Here is a 27,581-nt window from a genome sequence, read left to right as displayed (position 1 = left end):
ACTTGAATTTTGCGCAAAGTTCCGAAAATCTGACAGCAAATAAACTTAATTGAACCACGGAAATTCAATATTGTTTGAAACTTGTGTTATTCAACTTGTCTGCCAAATGTTTACGATAAAGATATATCTTACGTATTGATTGATGTTTATGTTCAAGAAATTAAAATAAAGCGGAATCGATTCTGCATTAGGATAATGAGCTGTTTTGTTATTTTATCTACACTTGAAAAATAAGTTATTACGATACACATAATATATTCCAATGGTGCCAAAAATATTTTCGAAAATCAGCATTGCCACCAGCTTGAAAATCTTTTTTTTGTTACCGTTAGTCTTTTGAAAAAGAGAATATCATATCTATAAGTGGTTTTCATTTTTAAGGCTTCTTATGATAGCATGTAGGGTTTAAATGAATGAATGAATACGGTGCCAACCTGACATCCACAGCAGCTGACTTGAAAGCAGTCTTATTACTGAAGAGTATCTTTCAATACTCAGCCGTTACAACATGAATTGTCTTTTCATTGTCTTTATTTTTATTACTGTTATTGTTATGTTTTTATATTCACTGTTATTCTCATGTCCATATTGGCAGTTTCGTTATTTAATACATTCACTGCTTTCAATGATGAGCAATTTATGATCTTCTTATGAGATTGCAATAACATTATACTGTTTATATAATCATGACTCGTGCTGTGTCCTCTACGAATATGACTGTATCTAAGCAATGAGACGTGTTTCTACCATCATATACTGGTGAATTTTATAAGTTTTATACCACATGATCGTGTGGTATACGTATGTTGTGTGCTTTTTATATTTATGTGTGTGTGTGTATCTATGTATCTCTGTCTCTGTCTGTCTGTCTCTCTCTCTATATATATATATATATACATACATACATATATATATATATATATATATATATATATATATATATATATATATATATATATATATATATATATATATATATATATATATATATATATATATATATATATATATATATATATATATATATATATATATAGATATATATAACATAAAAGAATCTGAACCCTCAAATATAGGAAAACTAACAAACAATTTATTTCCATATCATATAAAGTGAAAATTTTAATGATACTTCCAATATTGTGAATGAAATCCTAAAGTAGTGTTTTCTTCAAAATTGTCAATTAGTTGTTTGTAATTACAATAATAATAATAATAATAATAATAATAATAATAATAATAAACTATCTTTAACGAGGATAACACATTTGGTCATGGCTGACCCATCTGCCATGTGGTCCTTAGTTTTTGTAATAAAAAATAAAAATAGAAGTTCATGCACATAACCATGTATCGTCGCACTCTCATTCGTACGTATTTCACATGAATGACTATGTGTGACTATACTGGGAAACATACAATAATATATCAATTATGGATATGATTTTAAAGTTTTCTATTCAGAGCTTTTAATATGTCATTCCAGCTGGTCTAGAAGGAATATCTTTAATGATATTTTAAAAGAAGCAAGGGAAGTTGAATTACGTATCCTCATTGGTAAGGAATTCCATACAGTAGGTGCTGATACAGAAAATGAGCTTTTGTAATGCTTGGTTTTCGACCAAGGAATCTGGAGATCGTTGTTTGTCGTCGATCGGAGATTACGCTCAGTATTCGATGATCTTAGTTCAATTATGTTAGAGATATAATCTGGAGAAAGACCGTTTAAAGACTTGTATGTCATGATTCCTTTAATATAAAGAATACGTTTTTGTATAGGTAGCCATTTCAGACGTTAAAACAAAACATTTGAGGGAGTCATAACAGAAAGTTTCAGTATTATTCGGGCTGCCCTTTTCTGGAGTCTATCAATTCTGGACAGATTATAATTTGATGCGTTTCCCCATATGGTACAGCCATAATCTATCAGTGGTAGTATATAACCCGAAAAATAAATTTCAGTGACTGTGGAGGTAGAAATTTTGAAAACAATTTTAATAGAGTTATTCTTTTGACTACCATTGCACATAAATGAACGATCTGCGCATTCCAGCTGAGGTGTTGATCAATGTAGATACCAAGAAGTTTTTGATTTTTGACAATAGATACGTCTAAGCCATTTTGAGTTAAAAGCAAATCCGTGTTAGTAGATAGACGCTGCCTTGTTCCAATTGTCATACATTTCGCTTTAGAGATGTTAATATGCATTTTGTTTTGATGACACCAAACTGATATATTGTTGAGGTCGGTTTGAAGTTTATTTTTAATAGAGTCTAGAGATTTATATGATAAATGCAATGTCGAATCGTCAGCGAAAAGATATGTGTGAGCGTGCGCTGGATACAAGGCTAAGTCATTGATAAATAGTAAAAAAAGAAGAGGCCCTAATATAGATCCTTGAGGAACAGCAATTAATATATGACTTGGTTCGGATATATGTTTACCTGTGCAAACAACCTGGTTTCTGTTTGTGAGATACGACGTGAACCAGGCAACTGAGTTTGGAGAAAACTTGTAGGCTGAAAGTTTTTTAATGAGCACCGAATGGTCAACCAAATCGAATGCTAATGAATAATTTAAATAATTAATTCCTCTCAGAATGTATGTGAACGCAACTAAAGATGGTTCAACAGACTGATCACTTAAATGGGAATTAATAATTGGTCACTAAAAATCTTTATATACGACTATCAATTCATCTGCGACGTAATAGGTTTCAAACGGAAGGTTTCATAAACTTGTAAACATGGTCATGTTTTCAATATGTCAAATTTCGGATTTAGTATAGACAATATTCTTGTTGGCAATGGTTTATATTGTTGCATTGTGATATGGTGAAGCAAATAGGTAACATAAAAGGCTACTGTACAAATTTACAAAACTCATCAGATATATTTAATCTAGTTATAAATTCTGCTATTAATGTCAATGTGGTAACACATGGAATTTCAGCAGCTGATAACTAGTCTTTAACGAAGAACGATTACAAATCAGCTGATGCAAATGGACTGTTAAAAATCAGTTGATACAAAAGAAGAATATGTGATTAAAACGTAAGTAGACGAGAAGAACATGAATGGGGTTAACGTCTCGTAATTCTTGCAAGCAAATGATTTAAAATGAATAAATCACGTTGCAAACAGGCAAAAAATTAATATTTGCTGCAACGTTGCAAGAGCAGGTGTGATTCACTTTTTAAGGCTTACATTACTTTCCGCCCTTTTTCGTTTTGTTTAGTTGTAGTGTTTACGCTTAGGATCAAAATTGAAAAACAATACAACCACCTACGCAAAGCAAAGTAATATAGTCAGGTAATACATAAAGAATTCATCCATATGATTTAAAGCCAGCTTATTACACCCCTAATAATACTATGCAATGATGATGCTTTTTTTCGCTGACACAAAGAACTAATATATTTCATTCCTTGTTTAGCTTTGTCACCAAAATCAGTTGCATTACCGGTAGTTCCTCGGCTTCCTTCTCTTAAATGGTTAACAAAATGTGCCATGGTTATACCAAGTTATGTTATATCTTTAGTTGTAAAAATTGTTCTTATTACTCTTATTTCTTTAAATAATTGTTTTCACATTTTGCCTGATGGAACTATTCTCTAACTCTGATATGCATTATGTGAATCGTGTTCTATGAAGTTATTTTAATTTATTTAAGGTCTAACAATTTGTGCTGATCTGTTTTCAGTATTCTAAAACATATTTAAAATTTATCTTTTCTTAGCTGCATTTGCTTCCGTCTTGATATCCCCCAGTATATGTTGTATATGTTGGTAATATGTCAACAGATGATATAATAGCTATTATGTTTTATCCAGCTATATTCATTACATCGTCATAACCACTTTATTCCCTTTCTTCTTCCAACGTATTTAATCTAGAAGCTGGTCGACTTCCAATTCTTTTCGGATAGTCATTTAATACATCATTGCTTGATATTCCAAGGTTCATTTATGTTAATTATTCATTGTATTTTTAATTTCCCTGGAATTTGTATTTGTTAGTTTTGCTTAAACAGTAAGCTCGAAGGTTGTTGTAAACTGATATGTATGTGGTGATATTTTCCACTTACGTCAACTTATGTTCTTCCTTTGTTCAACTTGAAGTTCTGTTAAAATCTTTGCGTTTATTTTGCTTAGCCCATATAATTTTAATAGGTTTATTCGTTTGAGAAATCAGACCTTTGTCAACATCCTGGTAATACAATTATGTTGTGCAATCACGAATTGACCACTGAATAATTTCTATTGCTCTACTAATATGGCTTTTTTAGGTACCTTTTTACTGATCCTCTGCACATACACGAGTTTCAAATCCTTCGTTAGATATGTTTCTGTGAGCGGATTCTAATCAATTGTATCTTAAAGGTAAATGTAATCACTATGTCCTGGATGTTAAGTAAATTCCACTTCGATAGTTTCATTTCACACTGCTTAAATGGATCCAAAGCAACTTTGAAAATCGTGTGTGAAACAGTCGATACTTCAATACAAAACTATGAATAAGAAGAACACAAACAGGAATAAAATATCAGTATAGCAAATTGAACAGGCATCAAAATCACACAAAAACTTTAACAAGCAAAGATTCGGAAAAAAGGACAGAGGTGAAATAGGGAAAACACACGATACTTGTATAAATGCTAGATCACCGTCATGGTCATATGTATTCATAAAAGAAATGACATATATGATTAGTAAATTCCTTCTAACTGATTATTCCCGAGATAATTAAGAGAACTTTACTTGCCAAATTATGGTATAGGATAATTTACACGGTTTCTCTTATTTATGCCAGTAATACACGTTTAGTGCACACAATGTCAGTTTAATAGTATTCAAGCAAACTTAAACATATACGCTTGAAGCAAAATGGACAAATGAAAGTGAGACTAGCAAACAAGTTCTAGGCAACTTATATTTGTTTGTGAAAACGAAGCTCTAACATTAGTTATTAATAAATGTGTACTGGGTCATTGTAATGCTTTGAACTATTGCCACTTTTAATGGATGTCATACAAGTTCACCATTAGAGGCAACATTTGAACAATCTGTGTTTTACCATTAAACATTATAAAAGAACAGTTTATAATAGTATCGTTAAATAATTGATTGGTTAAAAGCAAGCGTTATATTATCATTCTTGCTGTCACAATACTCGGAATGCGTAAATATTTCTCTGACACGACACTAGTGATACTTGCACTAACTTTAATGTACACTAAATGCAGTTGCTAAATACCATGCCATATGCTCTACAAAAGGTCGACAAATACATCTGATAATAATTATATGGACCGGACAATGTTCTCTTCTAGTCAGTGAAGTCGTGTACTTTATATTCAATGCTACTTTTAGTACGTTATCTGTGGAAGAAGTTTCCTCAATAGGACACATGTTAATTATTTAGTTGTTTTTCATCTTTATTAATGATCTTTCTTTTGCATCTAAAGTGATTTAATTGCTGAATGTACAACCATGAATACATTTACTATCTCGATTACAAATGTATGGAACTAAGCTAAATAACAATAGTCGAACAATGTTATATTCGAGCAAAAGCGATAAGATGCTGCTGTACGAAACGAAAGCTTAACGCGTATTGACAACTATAAAGAATGGAGTAATAGTAACTACATATATACATTGTAAATCTTCACACACACATACACACACATATATACACACACACATTGTTTAAGAGGCTGAACGAGCTGTAACATTACTGCTAGATGGATATATCTGTTAACCTACGGAAAAGGAGAGAAATTCTACACAATGTGTGGCTGTCATGTCTAGATAATAAACAAAAAAGAAGGGAAGAAGAGCTAAAACCATCACGAAGCAACTTTTAGACACATGAATAGGATGATCCCCATGTTCGATTATGCTTGCACCAGTACAATATTCTTCAAATGCATATATCACTAGATATAGTTTGTCAATCGCCTGTGCAGTTATAGCATACTGACCTGCAATGCAAATGAACCATATTCGAATCCAGCTATGACTATTTTCAACAATTGTATTTCCACGTAAGTCCTTGTTTTCTTTAAACTATGAAAGAAACTTACGCTACTATGTTTATGTGCAAATTTACACAAACACAGCATAACATATACAGATAAATCTGACATTATCATAAGATTCCGCTACTTCAATGTCAAACACGTTGGAGCATAACGTTAGAGACAATTACAATTTTCTGAGTGATTAACTTTTTTTTTTATTATATGACAACTTTTTGTACGAATCACATTATGTTGTTGGTTTAATTCATTGCTGTAATAAATTGTCAGTTTTCTATGTTGTTTTTTTTTCGAGGGAGGGGTAACACGAGGAAAGGTGAAGTTCACTTTAAATTCTCATTACCATTTCTCCTTTTTTGTATTTAAGATACACAGTGCATTTGGTTTTGTGTCCGAATATCCAGTTGTGAACATATATAAAACAACAGAGGGAACTGAATGCATTTCTCTGCATTTTACATGTCCGTATTTAGAACAACGAAAGCTGAATCGATGGCTGTATTTATCTTCATCTATGTTAGCGTTTTAGTCAAAATGCACGCAAACGTTTTAACGTTTTGTTTAGATTTTATTTTCCTTAGCACTGTGATAAATTATTCATTCATACTTAAAGTAGGTTTCAAACGCTTCTCCGGTTTTAGGATGTTTCACTTTAAAAATTAATTCCGTGTCTCCGAATGTCATGAACGACTGAACTACCATTTCATATATTGTTTCTCCTTCTGGCAAAGGAGCAATAAATGTTCCTAGTAAACGACATGATGAATCGGTCACAAGTGGAGGAGACAAATCAGTAGAGATGTACAAAGAGAATTCTAGTTTACTCAGCGATAAATCTGAAGGAAATCCTTGTTTAGAAATTGTATGGTCAACTCCTAAGGCTTCACCAACTTCTACATACTTATCAAAAGTACCTCGGCATACAGCTACTCCTTTTAAAATTTCTCTTTTCTCCGCTGGATGAATGTTGGGGTCGAATTTCGATACAGCCGCGGTTCCATACGTAAACCGTGCTATTCTTGTGGTTATTGATTTAGGGACATGTCCTAAAATCACTGCGCCTTTCAGGATTGCAAGTCCTCCTTCTTCAGGAATGATGATCTTCTCACGTCCAAAATTACTTTTGAATGCATCCTGAACCAGTTCACACTCAGCGAATCCATCAACCAATATAATTGTGTTCACATTGTCCAAGTCAGGGTCGCACAACATCTTTCGAACATGATTTAACGTGTTATTTATAGACTCATCAAAACTCATCGCCACAAGGCTTGCTTCAATTCTTAACTTTTCTCCTACCCAATAAACCTTACCATCAAAACCAGATTGCGAGAGAGCGCTTTTTATGTCACCACCATTTTCCTCAAACATTGTGATCATCGAAGATGGCATTCTAAAAGTAATCTTTCCTTCCATATTGCTCCTTATTGTCCTCTTCTTAATCTCGAAATCTCTGAGGAGATCTATGTAATCCAACATCTCTCTTCTAGCGAATTCAGCAAGAAAGTCTTGACCCACGATCTTGCCAATAAAGTCAAGGAAACTCTTGTCGACGCAAGTTCCTCCCCAAGGTCCACCAGATGCTTTGTGCAGTTCCCCCAAAGATCCATCTTGCTTCATTTCATGGACGGCAATGTCAACCGTTCCCCCTAAAATTGTACAAACATTGAAAACTAAAAACAATGCGCATGTGAAATGGAGCTGAAGATTGTCTGATATCCAATAATTTGAAGACTTTTCTTTTCAGCCCTATCTAAGTAGCATTAAAGATTCGAACAATTAGAGTTGCTCATTAAAAGTGTGATCATCGCCACAACGATTTGAAACTTAAACTTTTACAGGAGAAAACCGACAATGGTGAAAATAGAAAATAGAATCTTTATATTGTTTCGGAAGACAAATTTAATTGGATACTTTTCTACTCTTTCTATATACATTTGCGGAAAAAGTTACACTCGAGTAGATTCTGCATAAATTCTTATAACTGTTGTAATTGTCGAATGAAGAACTCCTACAGAGAGCTGGTATTTATATCGTCAAGGCAATCATACATATAAAAAAGTGATACAACTTTTCTGTCTTTCATGAATATTCTTAATCTGATTTACACTGTCCCTTACGTCGATGAGTCTTTGTATTAGAACGACTTGTACTTCATTTATAGATTAATAGTTATGCAAGCGGGAGGCGATATAGTCGAGGCAAGTAGAAATTCAACATTATGGTGGAGTGTTATAGCTGGAATATTGGGAATCGTAACTAACACACAGTCTTACTATCAAACAGCTTACAGTACTGACCAACACGTATGCTTACTAATCAGCATACATCGACTGCACTGATCACGAGTCACCTTTGCCCCCCTACCTACACACACCTACACCCACATACACAAACATAAAATGGGATGCACACATTGTAAAATGATGAGGAGAAACAATTATTTACGTCTATCTTCATCCTTCACTATATTTCACCTACCATTAAAACCAAACAGGATTAAAAGGGGAGAACTAATAGACTATCACACATACCATATCACAACTATACAATTATACATATAGCAAGGAAGACTTTTATGCTTAGACTTAATACTTAACACCCAATCTCACATACCAATAAGAAAACCAAGGGATGGAAGTGTAAGAGGTTTGAAGATATAGACAATTACATACATACATACATACATACATACATACATATATACATATATAGATACATACATACATACATACATACATACTTACATACACACATACATACATACATGCAAGCATTCTTACATACATATTTACATACATATTTACATACATATATACATACATACATATTTACATACATATATACATTGACATGACATCATCGTTTTAATAATAGTGAATAGTTTACAGAAACGTGATTGACCTCGAAATGGAAAGATTATGTCATTTTGAGAAAAACGATTTGTGATAGACGAACTTTTCTGCAATGGCCGAAACTTGCACATCTACTGGTCCTCTCATGGGGTTTTGGTAATAGTCTAAAAAGAGGCTGCTTGTCTTCACTCTATCAACCCTCAACCCTTGCGATGAGGGGTTGATCTTGTCATAGCTTCCTCCGGCACTGCAGCCTTTCTTGAATTAGATACCACTGTCCATTTGGCCTATTTGTTCTTCCTGAAGCTGTAGCTCTGGGTGCAACCTCTTCCTTTTTCTTCATTTTCTTTCTCCTCTTGTAGCACACTCCTTACTATTTTGTTGCCATCCTGAAGCAGTTCTTACGTCTTTTGATAATGCATGTTGGATTACAGATCCAATAAACACAATATTGTCCAGACATCATCGAAAATGATCATTGTATTCTCTCATTTGTCTGATAAAGATTTTGATATTGTCTTCGATGGAGGTAGTCCACACAAATTAAAATATTCCATAATGGTTTGATTAGAAAAGTAGCACATCAACCCACCTGGTTTCTGATAAATGCCTGTGGTCTGTCCTGATTACATTGTATCGAAGATTGTTAGGTATTTGATTAAGAATTTCACCTTTGGCAAATGCAACTAGATTCCAGGGAAATGAGTACGAATTGATGGTGTCAAAATAATGAAGTTCTCTGCTTTCCATTTTTTGTCCCACGCGTCACAGATATCGATAGGCAGTGATTTGCAACTTGTTCGTCAGGCAACCAAAGAGCGTGCAGTAAGGATACTCGCTGAAAGACAGCTTGGATATATTTCGTCACAGCGGAAGTCAGTTGTTGTTTCAAATTGTATAACATATCTGAATGTCATAAATTAAATAATATCTTTTCTTGGATGAGAATCCATTCTTGTTCTAAATAATCATTCAACGTTTCCACTGGAATCGTCATTACAAATATATTGTGTTGTACATGACTTGCATAATCGATTTTACAAATATAGCATTGTTCTCAGCACGTTCTAAGAAAGAAAACAGATGTCTTTATAGTTAAAGCGATCGTGTTTATACTGCTTCGTCTTTTCCTTCTCTTTAATTATTTTTTTTTCTCCGCCACATGGAATTAGTTACCATGACTGCCGTGGTTTCCGATTTTTGATCGTCAATGTCCATGTTTACTTGTTAGATGTATAAATTTGGTAAGGGTCTGTGAACACTTCTGTGACTTTTAATTTAAAACGTATTGTCTAATTCTGCAAAGAGGCCCGCATTCATTATGTTGTTGAAAGTTTGGGCAAACAGTCATGGTATTTTAAGGTTGAAATGTCTGACGTCGCTGCCTTGTTCCGGAGTGAAATTAAATGTCCACAATAATAACATCCTTAAATCGTTATCGTACGAAATGCCGCGTATACTCAAATGTCGTATGGTACTGTTTGCGTCAAATTGTTAAGTGTTTTCAAATATTCAAGTAAAATATCAAATAATTCTTCTGAACAAAGTTAGGTATAGAACACCGATTATACAAATGACCTTCCATCTCGGTTGACATATATGTAAGAATGTTTTTATGGTCACAGTCGATATGATTTTAATCAATAGTTCTGTCGTTTTGCTGAATTTTCGACGATATCAATTCGCAGACGTTTATATATCTGTCCCAGAAACACGTGATCTTTGATTTTGTATCGGATTCGAGCCGCCATGGTAAATGTTTTGACATACACTCGTAGTATGGGATACCTGGGCAAACTCTGGTTGATCTCATTTCCTACTCTAGGTAAGACATCCACACATCGTACGTAGAGCTGGGCTTCTTCGATTCTGATTTTGGAATCACTAACATCAAGTATCAAATGGTAAAACTTACTATTTCGATTTTGTCGGATCTGCACATCGACTTCATTTAACAACTACTTGTCTTGCAACTACATGTCCAGACGCAAATACTACCTTTTGATCTGCGTCATCATCAACAATTAAAGTTTTATCATCACACTAACAACTAATTGCATGTTCTTGGATTATTTTAAGTGAGTCTGTAGAATTTCCAAGTAGTCTCAGTAAGGATAAGCGACTTGTGTGTTGTTCAGGCACAAATCCTCTTCACTATCTAATGAATGCATGAACATGTTGGAAACATGACTTTCACTTTTACGTATGCTGTGACTCAGTGGTCCTAAACTAAGTAATAGAAAAGAGTGAAATCCAAATTTATTGAAATGCAACTAATGATTTATTTCTCTAGAAAAGAAAGTGAAATATTAAAAATAACTTACGGTAGAATGAATAAAATCCTAAATAATCATGATAGTACTATCACAAGACAAAATTATCCAGAATTCTAAATGAGCTCAAGTGGTGTTCCGAATGAAGTCCAATCTATTGTGCTGATGTGTCAATAGTCTTAAATAGTCTGAAGTTCTGAGAGGCTAAATGTATCGCAATATGTTGGATTATGTTAATCCAAACTGTCTTTAAACGAATTTACAGCAATACCAACACAAAATTCTTAATCCAATCCTTATGAGCAATTGTAACCACTAACTGACATGAATAAATTAAATGCAAGTAACTGAACGCAACTAAATGACTCCACTAAGACTGATGTTTAAAACATGAATAGCTAATTCTCAAGTAAACATCCCTAATATGAAAACTAAACGAATCTTAAAAACCAAAAAATAAGATCGAATAATCGTTTCCAGAATATTCTACTAGTCAACGAGTTCAGGTGCTTTAGCACCTAACCATGATTTTATCAATTATTTGTTTTCTTTGTGACAGGGTATGACTTTACAAGGCATGCAATCCTTGATGAACAAAGTACTTCACCACTGTTGCTTCAGTGCCCAAAGCATGGCCTTGTTGTGGAGCTACTTACAACTTATTTCTTTGATACATTTTCCCATTTTGTGTGTTCTTTGATCTAAAATATTCTCAATGTCGTACAGTTTGTTGTGACTCAGGGAAGCAAAAATTCCTTTAAACACTCATCCTTCCAGCATTACAAATTTATAGAAGTGCGGTTGAGGTTAGAGAATGCGTATATTTAGCACGAACCAGATCTGTCCACCAGTTTGATAAAACGTGTGTGTTTTTTCCTATGCTAACCCGATTTCGCGTCCAACAAGGAAGGAGGATGACGACGACAAGAGCTGTCATCTCCTCTGGGATTTCAAACAAATCGATGAAATAATGATACTTCCCCTCGAGGATTCGCTTGTTCTGGTTCACATCCTATACTGTAAGATTGATTGTAGATTTTTACCAGAATGGCAACATTTAGATTTCTTTCAGAGTATTCTGATTTGTGTACGTCAGTCATTCTGAGTTTCTTTGAAAAAGTTCAGGATTTTCATTCTCGAACAAAAAACGAATGTGTAGTTGAACCATTTCGTTTTGAAATGGTTGATTGAGAGATCCTGAGCATTTGTCTGTTTACCATTGCAGATGGCGTCAAGCACATTGTTTCAATAAGAAATGTAATGCTCTCGCTATTTTGGAACCTGTTTCGAAGGTCTGAGGGCCACCATAACCTATCGAAGAAAGTCAATGAAACAGAACGCATATTATAATCTTGACTATTCTGAACTAAGTGGGAAACATAAGTCAAATCAACTTGCTACTCATAATCAAGTCCTGCTAATCTGGTGCGACTCCTTGGAAATGTGTAGCTAGGTCAACCAAATTCAGATAGTGTTCCCTCCTTGAGCTGCAACGCTATCATTGTCCGACGAGCATCGGGTGTAGATCATGATACCTAAGAGAGCTGTGATCAATTTACTTCTTTCTTTAATTCTTAATTCATTTAAGTTCTGATGAAGTTGACGTCTACACCATCATGTTAATCTGTGTTTTCATTTCTTGCAAAATTTGAGTAGGTGTCAACGTGGTGACAAGACTGGTGAATGTCGTGGATATCTTTGTAGGTGGAGTTTGAAACTCATCCATTTTTTGTCTTTCTGGCTCACTTCATGTTCGTATTGTTTTCTTCCTCTTGTTCCGCACTCTCTCAGAAATAGGCAATGCTTACAACATTCACTTACGTTTAGTCTATTGCCAAAGATGTGGATTGCAGAGGCTATCATAAGGGACATTGATTGTGGCCAATCATAAGAATAAATTTTGTCATCCATAAGAATGAAAATGTGCAAGGTATATGAAAGCATCATTGACCAAGTCGGATTCAGGAATATGTCGTTCTTGATACACTAAAGGGTATGGATCGTTGTAGGACATGTGAGAATGATTATGGAGAACGCGTAGAAGAAATCATAGACTTTACATTTATATTTCCCACTCATATTTGAAGGTATCCTCTTTTAAAGAAGAGTCTCATGTAATCTTGACTAGTTGTGTCGTTGTCATTGCAGCTTCTGCAATTTATGTTGTTTTGTTTTCAAGTTTCATAAAATTCTTGAGGGGTTAGTTTGTATAGCTGTTTCACGCCCCGCTTTCGCTTGAAATATTTGAAGATTCTGCAGTAACTATCTGCCAGTTGTGATTTTTTCTGTGTCTGACAAGTTTGTTCGACGACCCCTCAATGATTGTTACTCTTATTGTATGTTTGCAACCCACGTAAAATTACGATTCGGTGGCTAAATCATCATCTTAGTCCCTCGTCAAAATGATCTTTTCTTCCATGTAACCACGCCCTTTTATACAGGAGCGCATACCAGTGGGGTAAAGCCTTGTGATAGGGAAGTCGCAATCGTTTCTCGTCGATAAACGTATGCGCATTCTTCAATGGCTGACTCTCCCCTTGGAGGTCCGACGAGCAAATAATCTTGTGTGATTCTTACGGCTTGTCCTGCTTTTAACGCTTCTTTCAATACTTTCAGTGGGTCAATGTCGACGACTTTACTGGAGCGATAGTTTGGTGTCAGTAGTTATAATTTTTATTAGATGGTTTAGAATAGATTCCTTCTATTACCGATCAACTAAAAGTATTGGTTTTGATCCAGTGTTTTGGGCATCATTTGGAGCAGGGCTAGACTACCCCATAAATTAAGGATGGACTTTTGTAAAAGCTCATCCTCCCTTGTTCATCATGATGTGCTGTAATTGGAGTCTTTCTACGCCTTGCCACCTGCGCTTGAATAGCTCTTGTGCTTCATGGGTATGATACCATGTGAGATAACAGCTAGCCTCTCTCATTTCAATGTGAAAACTTCGTAGACATATCCCAATACAAATCCTTAGACTTAATCTATTTTTTTTAGATTGTTTAATGGTAGGAAGGTGTGCAATTACTTAAGATACACCAATTCACATTTTGGGACAATGAAAGACACGTCCTTGAATGAATCATTTCTTAAGAAGTAACTTTCAAAATATTTCACAACAACGTCATGAGATATCTACATCAGACCAACAATACTTAAGAATATCTTCCTCAAAGTCAAAAGAGTCAAAGCAGAGGGCGTGGTAGCATGCACTGAGAGCTTCGATTGTTCCACTGGCAAAGAGTTCAGGTTGTGGTGTATTATCTCGGGTGAATGACAGAGTACGATGTGTTGGTTTTCTTCGGTGAAGACAATGATGACAATATCAATTTCACTCATTCTATAGGTTTTAGGCATTTTACTCCAACGCGAAATGAATCGTTAAATTGTACTGTTACCATTTCCCTGCGAATGATATTGCTTCCATTGATGGAGACCTTTGGCCAATCAGTTTTTTTCTGAGCAATGCTTCAAAATAAACTGCCATTGTAACCAACAGACTGAACAGTGAGTGTGGCATATTGGAGACCGTTTCCGGAACGATCGACCTGTTCTCCATCCAAGACCAAGAACCAATGCGCAGCAACAGGAACAGAAAATTATACCAACAAATTATCCTTTCGTGTTTATCATGGAGGATGATACAATGTGGACATTTTCAAACAAACGTCCCTTAATACATTCATTGAAAGCTTGACGAGCAACAGAAAAGGTTGGTATGAGAATGCCAGTGCCTTGAGCAAGTTCAAAATCTTAACTTGGATTTGTTGTTGTCACCTGGATCGTTAAATTTTGCTGAATGTAATATTTTATATCAAACTGGATCAAATGATAACAAAAGAACATACTTTTTTTACTGGCCAATTTTCGATTGTTTGAAACTGATACGAGCATTATGTCCCAATTGAGGACAACAATTATATTAGTTCGCAGGCATTTTTATTCCGTCCGAATTATTTTGTTTGATATTGGTTGTTATATGTTTGACTCACACATGTTCGTGAGCAGGTGGAATGCAGAATAATTCCGTTCGATCTGAAACGCAAGGACTCAACGACAAACTGTTACATATCCACATTACTTCCGACTGTATGAACTCTAAATCACATTTTACGCAAAAGTAACTGTATCTGAGAAATCCTTTGATACTAGTAATAACATCGAAATGATTTTGGTGACGATATATACGAATACATTTTCCGTCTGAAGAAAAAGCAATTATGTATTCAAAAGAGAAGATTTCCACGAATCATATGGCGCAGCCATTTGAAAATGTAAGGATGAAATAACACTTCTTGAAGTTTCGTTTATCTCGTGCGGTCTTCACACATTATCTTTTGAAATCATGCCACTTCCTGTTATGTCAGTTACTCTTTCATTCTGAAAAAATCTTCAAATCTGTGTCCATTCTGCTACATCAGTTGTCTCTACATCATCTCTAGCGACCACATGATGGCGGTATTTTGAAATTCTGATTGTACTTTTCACCTGAGAAGACGGAATTGGAGCAATATATTACAGAGCGGTTAAACAATGCGCGACGTCCTACGAGACCTATAAAGTTTAACACCACCAAACCAATTTCTCGGAGCACTCTCAACTGGCGTAGTGGAGGGGGACTAAATGGATTCCTTTTCCGATCCAAATATAAAACGTCTGAGGTAAAGTCATGCCTTTTATTGTTGGTAAAGCATAAAAGATTACTAACGTATAGTACAAAGTCACACTGTATTATATCCACAATCAAGTGAATATCGAGCACAGGAATGATTGGGGGAAAAAACCAGACACATCGATCGATATGGACATGATTACATTCCTTTTGTCCACGAGGCCTTTGGTGGGAAATCGAACCCTTCAGACCTATCAGGCTCCAGGGCGGTAAACAGTTGATCATTAAGCTTAAGCCTACTATCAATATGCTGTAATCAAATATAGATGACCCTCCGACGAGTCGAAGGCTCAGCGCTAGTACACCATCGATGCACTCATTTTTACGGAAAGTACCACCATAATGACTTTGACAGAAGACAGAAGGAGTACGAGGTGTGAGGGAGGGTAGTAGTATTATAAATAAAAATGGAGTGTTCACATGTTCAAATCATATTCAATAAATAACAAGAACAGTAACATAAATAGTACAGTGACAGAGAAAACTATAAAGATGTATTCTTGCCTAAGTCGGAGAAGGGATAATGCAACAAATTTATTTATTACATACCTCCTAAATCCACAACCATGTATCTCGTTCCTGGACGAAATAGCTCTTCTACTGAGAGTGAGCCCGGTTGAGATTTCTTCAATGACTCAATTCTCTGACACCAAATCGCAGCTGCCTCAGGCTCCAGGGCGATATACAGTTGATCATTACTGATTCCCGCCTTTTTGTAATACAAACCAACAATTTATAATTGACAAAAATAAATTATCAAAAGACAAAATCTATTGAATCATTAAAATCTGTCATATATGTAGTGTTATGTATACCTCAATTTTGTGGATTATTTTAATGAATATAGCTTGTAAAGTTTACTTGGTTAATAATATTGTAAATACTAATTTACTTAGTGAAAGAGTTTGGACTCTGAGAAGAGATCTGAGAAGAGATCATTTTTGTAATGATAATGAATGTATTCATTCATAAAGTTACACGGTTACGTGATATGAATGGATGTCATATTTTTTTAAAGGGCTGGGCTGACCTATTCTCGATTCCGTAGTGTAACTCACATGACCTTGTTTGTGGTCTAGATTATGAATGTGAGACGCTATCTATCGCAACCTTTTAGTAATCCATATACTATAACTTTTACGTAGAATTAGGAATTCTTTGTAGTACGATCAGTCTTGATAGCTATATGTTGAGAGGAATTAATTTATTTAATTTAATCATTTGATGGAATTACAGTGCTCGAAATATTTCATATTGTTCGGAATAATAGTAGCTACGGAAATAATATGAATATATTGAAAGACTATTTGGATTCTGTAGTTGTTACAGAAACACTGTGACGTCATTTAAAGACATTTTGATATTACATGAGTCCTATGTACTGTGGATAGACCATTACAATAGAGAACCATCATTTGGGTTACCTTTTGAACTCATTCGGATAACTGGATCCTTTTGAAATTGATAGAACATTTAAGACCCTAGGATTTCGTTTACTATACTGTAAGTTATTGGTACATTTTCACTTTGTATTTTAGGGAAATAAATCTATATTTTCAAGCCTATAAAACTTGTCTTAACTTTTCGGCTTCGTCCTTTAATAAATTTTCGGAACGTTTAATAATTCTTCTGAACGTTTTTCAAATTCTTTACCAAGTTTATCTCTACATGGATATTGTGTTTTTGGAAGTTACCCTTCCTGTTGATTTCACTACCTGAATAATCTGTTCATAATTTTTTTTAGAATAGTTTACATTTAATTTGCAACACGAAATAACATTTAATATAAAATAAGTTCTAGGATAGGTACGAATTATTCAAAATGTTTAAATTAAATATTTTTTGAAGTTTTATCAAAGCTGAAAATTGATTTGGAAGGTGACAGTAGCACAATTTTAGTACTATAAACTAACTGAAACAATACTACAAAATATATGAGAACCAAAATATTCAAAATGTAGAAAGAAAAGACGTGAGAAAATTAAACAACACACATATTGTAAATAATGTATAATACAATGGTGAAAACAAAATGTGGGAGAAAAATGCATATAAGTACAGGACACAGAGCACAAAGCAAATAAATCACAAGGACAATATTTATAAATTAGGTCATACGTTTTACAGGCAAAAAAACAAATTATAAGGTCTGATACCATGCAAAATTATTTTATTACTCAATCATTTGGTTTAATAAGAGATCGCTATATGTCTCAAAGACTGAAATTTGAATTAAAAAGTAGTCGAAATTGATCATGATATACATTGTTCATCATGTGATGTATACAGTCCAAAACAATACTGCAAGTGCTGTCTATTGGCAAACACAAGAGGCATAAAATCGTGTGATAATTGGTTTAAAACCGATAAATTGTCATCAAAAAGAATAATTGAATAACACAATAAAAGGCTGTCTTACCGCCTATATAAAGCTTGGAAACGCATTCCTTAATCTACTTTAAAATAATAATAATAATAATAATATTAATAATAATAATAATAATAATAATAATAATAATAATAATAATAATATGGACTTAGTAAAGTGCTTAATCTTTAGAAACTCTAACAACAACATTTGTTGCAGCCATAGTCAATGGTGAAAGTACATGAATTACAAAACGAGCATATATATAATCAAGTGTGTCCAATGTTTGTGATATATTTCAGATACTGGCTTTGCACAGTTTTCGACGTTGTGCGTTTTGATTTTTCATTTATTTGTTTAAATGTTTAAGTTATTTTTTCAAGCTACACTCAACCTACGTGATAATAAACCCATTAATATATCTAGTGCCATTAATGTCACTTGATGGTATGTCACATTCTTTCAAATCATATCTGTTTATACTTTCAATTTGAAAAAAAATACTTTTTAACGATGTTGTTCCTAGATTTTCAAAATTTAGATCTTCATGCTCTTAAAAATAGATGTTTTTCATAATTTGTTCTCCATCCAATACTTGAACTCACATTATGATAAAGATTTGTCCAGGTATATCCTTGTATTATGTCCAATATTAATTTTAATTACCGTTATTGTTTCTTTTTCGTCGGTTCTCACGCTTATTTTTTAATTCGTACAACTCCTTTTTCGAGGTTTTGTTGGATCCATTTTTATCGTCTTAAAGTAATGGAAGTTGGCGAAAGTCATTTTTTTATAGATTTGATAATCCTGTCTACCATGCAATTATTAATGTGGAACAATCTGCTTTGTAGAGAATGTCATATTTTTGCTGTTATTGCATTAAAAAATATTACATGTTTTTTTTTATTTGATTACTAGTCAAATTGTTCAGCACATCGTCAGGTAACGCTGTTTTTATTCATGCTTTTTCTTTGGAAGTCCCATTTGCTATACTAATTTTAAGTTCGTGATTATAATCTTCTATTGAAATGTTAATTTTACCTTATTCAGAATCCTTTTTTTTTAAACGGACAAAATCGTGTAAAACATTACAATGACAGAAGTGGGCTAAAATGATTTGGATCGTAGATTTGATAATCTTGTTTTGATGAAGACAGTAGTGAGGAACAATCTACAGGTGAAATCATTTTTCATAACGTATCCAATGCTGGATTTTAAACACATCAGCTAGTATAATACAACTTACTTGACTTGGTCAGTATAAACAATATATTAGGCATAGTGTAAACATAGATAAAATGCAACACTATATCACTAACCCAAATTACAATATTAGCGAAAAACATTTATTACAAATGTTTAGAATAGTCAATACAAATTTCTACAATGGTAGCGAAGATATATTGTTAGCATCTAACTCTGTAGCTTTATAAACAGGTGGAAGTTACTTCCTGATATGTTTGGGTTATACAAATAAAAGGATGGAATACAGAAGGAGATAAGCCTACAGACCTATAACAATCTACAGTATCTATCAGTCAGCCAGAAAAGAGTTTATGAAGAAATAGAGATAAAGCCATTGCCACCAAATGAATCATTACATATAATAGTTATACACAGACATGCAATAAAAGTTGATGACGACACAGCTTTTTATGAAATTGAAATGATGTAAACGAAACAAATAATGATTTTAAGGAAAGAACTATCGATTTATTTAAATAAATTTAAAAAATAAAAGGCATTAAATAGTCATCGATAACAAGAAGGAAATACCAGCAGAAATAAGAATAAATTAAAATATTACCTACATGATATTGAACTAGCAAAATAAAAATAAATCAGTGAAATCAGGGGTTCTGTTTGTTTGAGTTAGTTAAACACTGGCAGCGTTGAATGTAAAAAGCTCAACTTACATTGGAATATTATACAGTAATGCAGTTATTGATTAGTCATGAACGTTTTTGTTTCGGCACGTACCATAATCCCAACATTTCCTTCATGGTTTTCTGGGGCTTCTGACATGGTTTTTCCAAAAGGATGTTCAACAGGTCAGGGAGAATAAGCAGTTTTGACATTAACCTTCTACATGGTAGCCTAAATTGCCTAATGCCACACTTGGGCATAAGCTTTCTTGAAGCCTTATGAACGCGTGTTCCTGTGGATTAGTTAGGATCCCATTTGAAAGCATATTTCAAATAAGCTGGTGGAGATACTCCATTTTATTTGTTGTTGGTTTAATCGTGTTATTGTCACGTAAAGCATCAACAAGTGTGATCACCAGGCAATGGTACTGAATATTCAAACAGGATTTTAGCATTATAAAGTAAACAAACAAAAAACTTTCATATTGATTTTACTAACACTTGTATATATAAATCTGACCAATGAAAATAATATATTATGCATCCAGCTGTTCCTATCAAAACTGCCCAGTTTAATTGTTTTTGCCATAATTGTATATCACGATTGTTTTATATCCGTTGACTGAATCATCATTGTCAAATTTATAGGTGTATTTATCACAACTGTTCAACGCATGATAGACGAAGCAGTTATTTTATATGAAGTATAGATTTACCCTTAAAATATTTATGTAATATCAACCATAGCTGTAGGGATTGGATATTATGGTTGAAATTGTATATTTTAATATTTAGTGTTTTAAGTATAGGTTATTTTTTCATGGGTGTTTAGACAGAGTATCATGGTCTAAAGGCAATAGTATCACTATAAGAGCTTGGCTCGTCTCTTTGCTGCTCAGTAGCTTCGGAATCGTCTATAGCGACAAGGTTCAGAGTTGTATTATTCTATTTTATATTTTGTAATTATACCTTCGAAATGTATATGTTATTTGGTCATATATTAACTTTAATTTAGTACTGGCAAGGTAGTTAGAGTTAACTATGGTTCTATTTTACTACATTATTCCATTGCTGAGCAATACTAATAAGCCAGATTACATTCCTCTTTGTTCTCCTCTTCAGAGTCACATATTATAGCATGCTGATTTTTAGTTTGAAACGGTATATTTTATTTTGTTAAATTTGCTGGTTGAATGTTTAACAAATGGTAATTTACTTTGGGTACTGTTCGAACAACAATAAATGTTTAGGAGTGCAGCATCATATGCTTTTTTCACTGGGAATTTTTATAGAAAGCTTTTTTGCGCATTTTAGGGCGCTGTTTCTAAAAAAAATCTTAAAAAGGGTGGAGCCTTTTTCTTAAACTTTATGTTTGAGAACGTCATTGCGTCAGTAAACATATTATGGGGTTGAAGTTAAATGAGAGTAAACAAAAATAATAAGTTTTGATGTCTGTGTGGGTAGGATGTTACCTTTTAAAATTATATTTATAAATGTGGCGGTAGGTGTTCGCATACACTTCAATTTTTAAGTGGTGTAGAGGGATATGGTGATGATCAAAATCATTTGGTGAATAAATAGAACATAATGCTTCACGTTCTGGTTGTGAACGATGTAGGTTACCTTCACTGCAGCATCCCTCATGTATTGTTTAGCCTTGTCGTCCCATATGGCGGGTACAGTAATAACGAAGTGGACATCCTCCTGTACTATCCCAGTGAATTGGTCTTGAAGTTTGCCCATGAGATGGTCTTTAAGATATTTGATTGACAATGAAAATATCCTCATTGCCGGCATATTGCGACCTGATACGTCTTTTATAATGGTATCTTGCTTCAAACCCTAAATAAAACACATAGATTTATTGATTATCATATCTAGTTTGCAATAGTGAAGCTGTATGATTATTTGGATCAATTTCTGTGAAGACCCTAACCATATTCAGTAAAACATTTAACAAATAAAACAACGTGCATTTATACACAGATGTATAAGAGAGTTTTGTCAACCTTAACACATCTCACATAATAAAAAAATACATACTGAACTGACCTGAATAATCATTAATGTCATTAGGATTACGACACATTTGGAAACATCGTCTAACTGCTGTGCCATTTCATATGCATTTCTGTGTTTACCACTGCTTTTAATTTCAATAACATAATTGTTTGAATGCTATGGTTTCTTAGTCCTCCTTTTCTAGCCCTGACATCTTTATTTTCAATAAGATTTAACCTTTGCTGTAAATAACGTAATTTTATCTCAAGCGATATTTATATTGCTTGTGTACGATCTCCAAGGAAGGGCTCTTGTATATTTAACATCTGTATAAAAACTTATAATTTATATTTTCTTTGCCTTTTGTTGTTTTTGTTTTGTTGTGGGGTTTTTCTTTTACGTTTCTATCCTGCCGATCATAAGGAATCGAGTCTCTTGATCAAATTGCAGTATTTACGTTTCATTTGTAGGTTGAGGTTTCAAATATATGTCTCTAAACTCATATAGTTGCACTTTTTCACCATTTCAACACCTGATGAATCGTTTTTATGAAAACAACATTATTATTATTAATAGTCAGTGTTAGATCTTGAAGTTTGAAGTGTATGCGACAGATAAAGCGAATATCATCGTTTTAAGAATATAAGATAAAAAATATGGGATAGATTTATTGAGTTCATATTAAAAATTATTTTTGATGCTAATATCAGAAATAATGAGATATTTTTCTCTTTGCAATTTATAGATTCAGTCTTGCATAGCATATACAGAACGTTTAAGACTTCCACCAAATTTTGAGATTTCGGTTTGATAACAGTGATACATCGACTCAATGTTGCGAAATATCTGATATGGCTTGCTTAGACCATCATACATTCCAGTATTTGACGTGTTTTGCGCGCAATAGTATCTTGTACATATACTTGTTCTTTGCATCGCGCGACGCCTTCATTGCTTGCGCGGCACATGCGCAATACATGTCACTAATCAGAAAGAAAGCCGCGTCGGGGGAAGTCATGAAATGCAAAGGCGGGGGTAGCCATAGATTCCAATATAACAGCAATAGTTTACATAGGGAGCATGCTACTCGTGAAGGCAGACGATTTACACAGGCAGTGGTGCCGCAGGACTATAGACCGCATGTGTTGAAGTTAGCACACGAATCAACGATGGGGGTATATCTGGTGTCTACAAAAACCAAAGACCGAGTATTGATGGAGTTTTACTAGCCATTGGCCCACGATAATGTAACGAGGTATTGCAGATCCTGCGACATATGTCAAACACGCAATATAAAGGGAGAGTTAAGCGCGTACCTATCGGTAAAATGCCCTTGATTGAAACTCCATTCAAACGTGTGGCGATAGATATTGTGGGTCCGTTATCACCTCTTACAGATCGTAAGAATAGGTACATCTTGACCATGGTCGGTTATGCAACCAGGTGCACGGAAGCCGTCGCTCTACCATCCATCGAAACTGAGCGAGTGGCCGAAGCTTTAGTGGAAATGTTTAGTAGGCTAGGGATACCGGAGGAGATTCTGACAGACTGTGGGTCGCAGTTCACCTCAGAACTCATGGCAGAAGTTAGTAGACTTCATCCGATCATTCATTTATGGACCACTCCCTATCACCCAATGTGTAACGGGCTAGTTGAGAAGTTCAATGGAACACTCAAACAAATGTTGCGACGGATGTTCGCAGAACGCCCGAACGATTGGGACAGATATTTCCATGCAGTATTGTTCGCATACCGAGAGGTTCCCCAAGAGAACCTAGGATTCTCGCCTTTCGAACTCTTATATGGGAGAACGGTGCAAGGGCCGATGAAAATTCTAAGACAGCTATGGTCGGATGATAAAGCAGATGACGAAATTCGAACCACATACCAGTACGTATGTGATTTGAAGGACATGTTGAGAGAGACTTTCGCAATTGCCCACGAAACGTTGAGGCAAGCTAGCAGTCGTGCAGCGCGGTATTATAATTTAAAAGCTCGCGATAGAAAATTCAAAAAGGGTGACAGAGTTTTGGTTTTTACTTCCGATTGATAAAAACAAGTTAGTGTGGAAAGGTCCGTATACCGTCGTAGATGAAAAGGGAGGTATGGATTATACTACTGAGGTAGGGGGAAAGTTCCGCATGTTCCATGCTAACTTGTTAAAACGCTATTACGATCGAGCAATGCAAAGACAGAACAAGGAGCTTTAAATGTGGTCAATGTAGCCATCATCGAGGATGATGATGAGGGACAAGAGTTCCAGGGTTTAATTTAAATGGATTGCTGGAGCATGAGAGGGGGAAGACTGGAGTCAATATGGGTCCCGATTTGACGGAATGTCAAAGAAAGGAGGCCCAGGATCTCGTTGAGAAATACCCAGACGTATTTTCGGACAAACCCGGTCAAACAGGTGTTCTAGAACATAGCATTAAACATACGTCACGTGAGCCATTTCGGGTCAAGGGTTACTCTATGCCTCATGCATCCACAGATATATCGAAAAAGAAGTAGAAGAAATGCTAAAGTTGGGGGTCATAGAGAGGTCAGGCTCTCCTTATGCGTCACCTGTCGTCCTAGTTAAAATGAAAGATAGCACGAACAGGTTCTGCATCGATTTTCGCCAATTGAATACGCGAACTGTATTTGACGCCGAACCCATACCAGACGTAGAAAACATCTTCGTACGTATGGCAGGGCACATATATATTACGAGGCTGGATCTGACAATGGGATATTGGCAGATACATCTGTCGGTGGAAACGAAAGAATGACGGCGTTCTCCACTGAGAGTGGATTATACCAGTTTCGAGTTTTACCATTCGGTTTGGTAAACGCTAGGGCTAGTTGTGTAAGGTTAATGCGAAAAGTGATGCAAGGGTTGCAGCATGTACGGACTTATATCGACGATATCTTTATATACAGCTAATCATGGGAAAAGCATCTGCGCGATGTTGCCTGGGTTCTAGATAGATTACGTAAAGCTACATCAACTGTAAAACCTGTCAAATGCAACGTGGCGTATGGAAGTTTAGAATGTTTGGGACACGTAGTCGGGAAGGTAAACGAGTTGAAACCAGACCCCATGAAACTTGCAGAAATCAGGGATTCATTGCCACCTGAGTCAAAGAAACAAGTCAAGACATTCATTGGACTAGCGGGGTATTATCGCAAAGTCATTCCTAATTTCGCCGCCATTGCAAGTCATTTAACGGACCTGACTAAAAAGGGACAACCAAACAAGATTCAGTGGGGGGGGGATCAGGATAGAGCTTTTAACACTTTGAAGAAGCTGCTAACAGAAGCACCCATACTAAAATTGCCAGATCTAAACAAAGTGTTCATTCTGAGAACCGATGTTTCAGAGATAGGACATGGGGCGGTACTATTACAGGAGCAGGATGGAGTCAAACTCCGAGTAGCCTACGCCAGCAGGAAATTGCTTTCGGGGAAAAAGATTTTATCGGAGATAGAAAAAGAGTGCTTGGCAGTAGTCTGGGGAATAGATAAATTCCAAACATACCTCCGTGGCCGAGAATTCAATTTGGAAACCGACCATCAACCTCTGCTTTACCTCAATAAGGCCAAAATTAATAATTCAGGGTTGATGCGATGGGCCTTGTCTTTACAACCTTACAGATTCAGGATTGAAGCTATAAAAGTCACGGAAAATGTAGGTGCAGATTATTTTAGCATAAGTTGAACCATGTTGTTAACCATATCGTGTGATTTCGTAGTCTTTAAAAGTAGGTATACTTTTGTTGAAGGGGGGAGGTGTGTTACGAAATACCTGATATGGTTTGCTTAGACCACAATATATTCCAGTATTTGACGTGTTTTGCGCGCCACAGTATCTTGCAAATATACTTTTTCTTTGCATCGCGTGACGCCTTCATTGCTTGCGCGGCACGTGCGCAATACATGTTAACGCGCGCGACTATATGTTACTTAGGGATCTTGACTGGCACAGCCATTAGAGGGAAGCTCTTTATGTATTTAGCTGTTGGGGCGGGAATGCCATTATGTCTTACTTAGTTTGAGCCAACGAATTGGGTGAGTTATATTCTTTTTAATCAACTCTTTTTAATTAATGTTCAGTTTTGCAAAACACGTTCAATGTTGTATTATACGTTTGCGTTGTTTTATCGTACTTGTAGTTTAATTCATCAAGAGTGTATGACTTATTGGTACGATTCGGATTATTAACAGGGATATGAACACATGCAATACTCCTGTTGGCAGGTTATTTTGTCGCTATTATAACTAATATTGAAGACGTATTATGTATGTATTAGGAGTTTTAGTATATCATATTTCTATTTTTTTGGTTTGTCATTCGTACGTCACAGTCGTACATAAAGAATATTTCAGGTGTGTTAGTATTAATCCATTCGAAATGCTAAGATATTTTAAACTAGATACTAGAAAGCAGTCTATTTGGAAAGTTGTTTCTTTTCATATTCAGCTAAACTAGGCGTGGATAACTAGTTGTGGATAACTAGGTATGAGTGTCTAGGTGTGGATAACTGTGCGGACTGACTAGGTGTAGCCAGAGGCCGCAGCAATAATGATGAAATACCGCCAGGAAAGTGCTAACGTACATGTGCATGAAAAGTCTGTATGGTTGAAGTGACCGAGCTGGGAAGCGGGTCATAGGGCATACGAAATGTCAAGTAAACATTGACATATAAGAGAAATGTCATTATAGTGTTTGACTATAAGAATAAGAATTTCAGTTGTGTTTGACTATAAGAAGATCATAGTGTTTGACTAAGAGAAATGTCATTATAGTGTTTGACTATAAGAATGCCATTATAGTGTTTGATTGTAAGAAGGTCATAGTGTTGACGAAGAAAATTTCATTAGTGTTTGACTATATAGGGAAAGGTTGTTGTTGTTGTTATAGGGTTTAACGCCATTTTTCAGCACAAGATAGGCTATACATGGCGGCCAGTATTAATGGTGGAGGAAGAACCCGGGAAAACCCCGGGAAGAACCACCGACCCACGAGAAGCTACCGGCAAGCTTTCTCACATGTCCACATTGGCCGAGCCCGAGACTCGAACCCACGCAGACAGAGGTGAGATGGCAGTGATCCGTGACGGAGAGCGCTTTAGACCACTCGGCCACTATAGGGAAAGGTCAGCATGTTGGTTGACCATAGAGACAAAAAGCATGGTAGTGTTTAATTATCTGAGACAACTTTATAATTATTGAACATTTCAAATAATTGTATCTGTTCTTTATCACGGTTTTCCACTGGATCCATATTATGTATCTTTGTATTCATTTTGATGTCCTGTTACTTCATCATTAGATGAGAGAATAATACATCTTTTTATTGTACTCGCATATTTATTTATTTCGTAAATACCAATTCAGTCTCAAAGGATGTTAGATCGATTACGTTACACTCAATCGTACTGAAATATTAAGCCGTGTGGGCACATTTGGCTACATCATATGTCCAACATTTAAAGCAAATGTGCTGGTAAGGTCGTCTGATTA

The 27,581-nt window shown here is 35.0% G+C and overlaps 1 protein-coding gene across 1 annotated transcript in view; it reads right to left on the bottom strand.

Moving 5' to 3' along the window:
* Positions 1-5,411: 5,411 nt before the first annotated feature.
* The window catches only part of LOC149790529 (heat shock 70 kDa protein 12B-like), a 44,740-nt gene continuing 22,570 nt past the window's right edge, over positions 5,412-27,581 (bottom strand). The window contains exons 3-5 of the mRNA XM_089971412.1: positions 21,699-21,917; positions 16,392-16,551; positions 5,412-7,691 (exon numbers count right to left, since the gene is read on the bottom strand). Of these exons, the coding sequence (XP_089827538.1) occupies positions 6,640-7,691; positions 16,392-16,551; positions 21,699-21,917 (1,431 nt within the window). The 3' untranslated portion in view covers positions 5,412-6,639. The remainder of the gene's footprint in view (positions 7,692-16,391; positions 16,552-21,698; positions 21,918-27,581) is intronic.

Source organism: Sinohyriopsis cumingii, chromosome 10 (genome assembly GCF_028554795.1).
Source record: "Sinohyriopsis cumingii isolate HCF-2022 chromosome 10, ASM2855479v2, whole genome shotgun sequence".
NCBI lineage: Eukaryota > Metazoa > Mollusca > Bivalvia > Unionida > Unionidae > Sinohyriopsis > Sinohyriopsis cumingii.
This window is presented reverse-complemented; position numbering and strand designations above follow the sequence as displayed.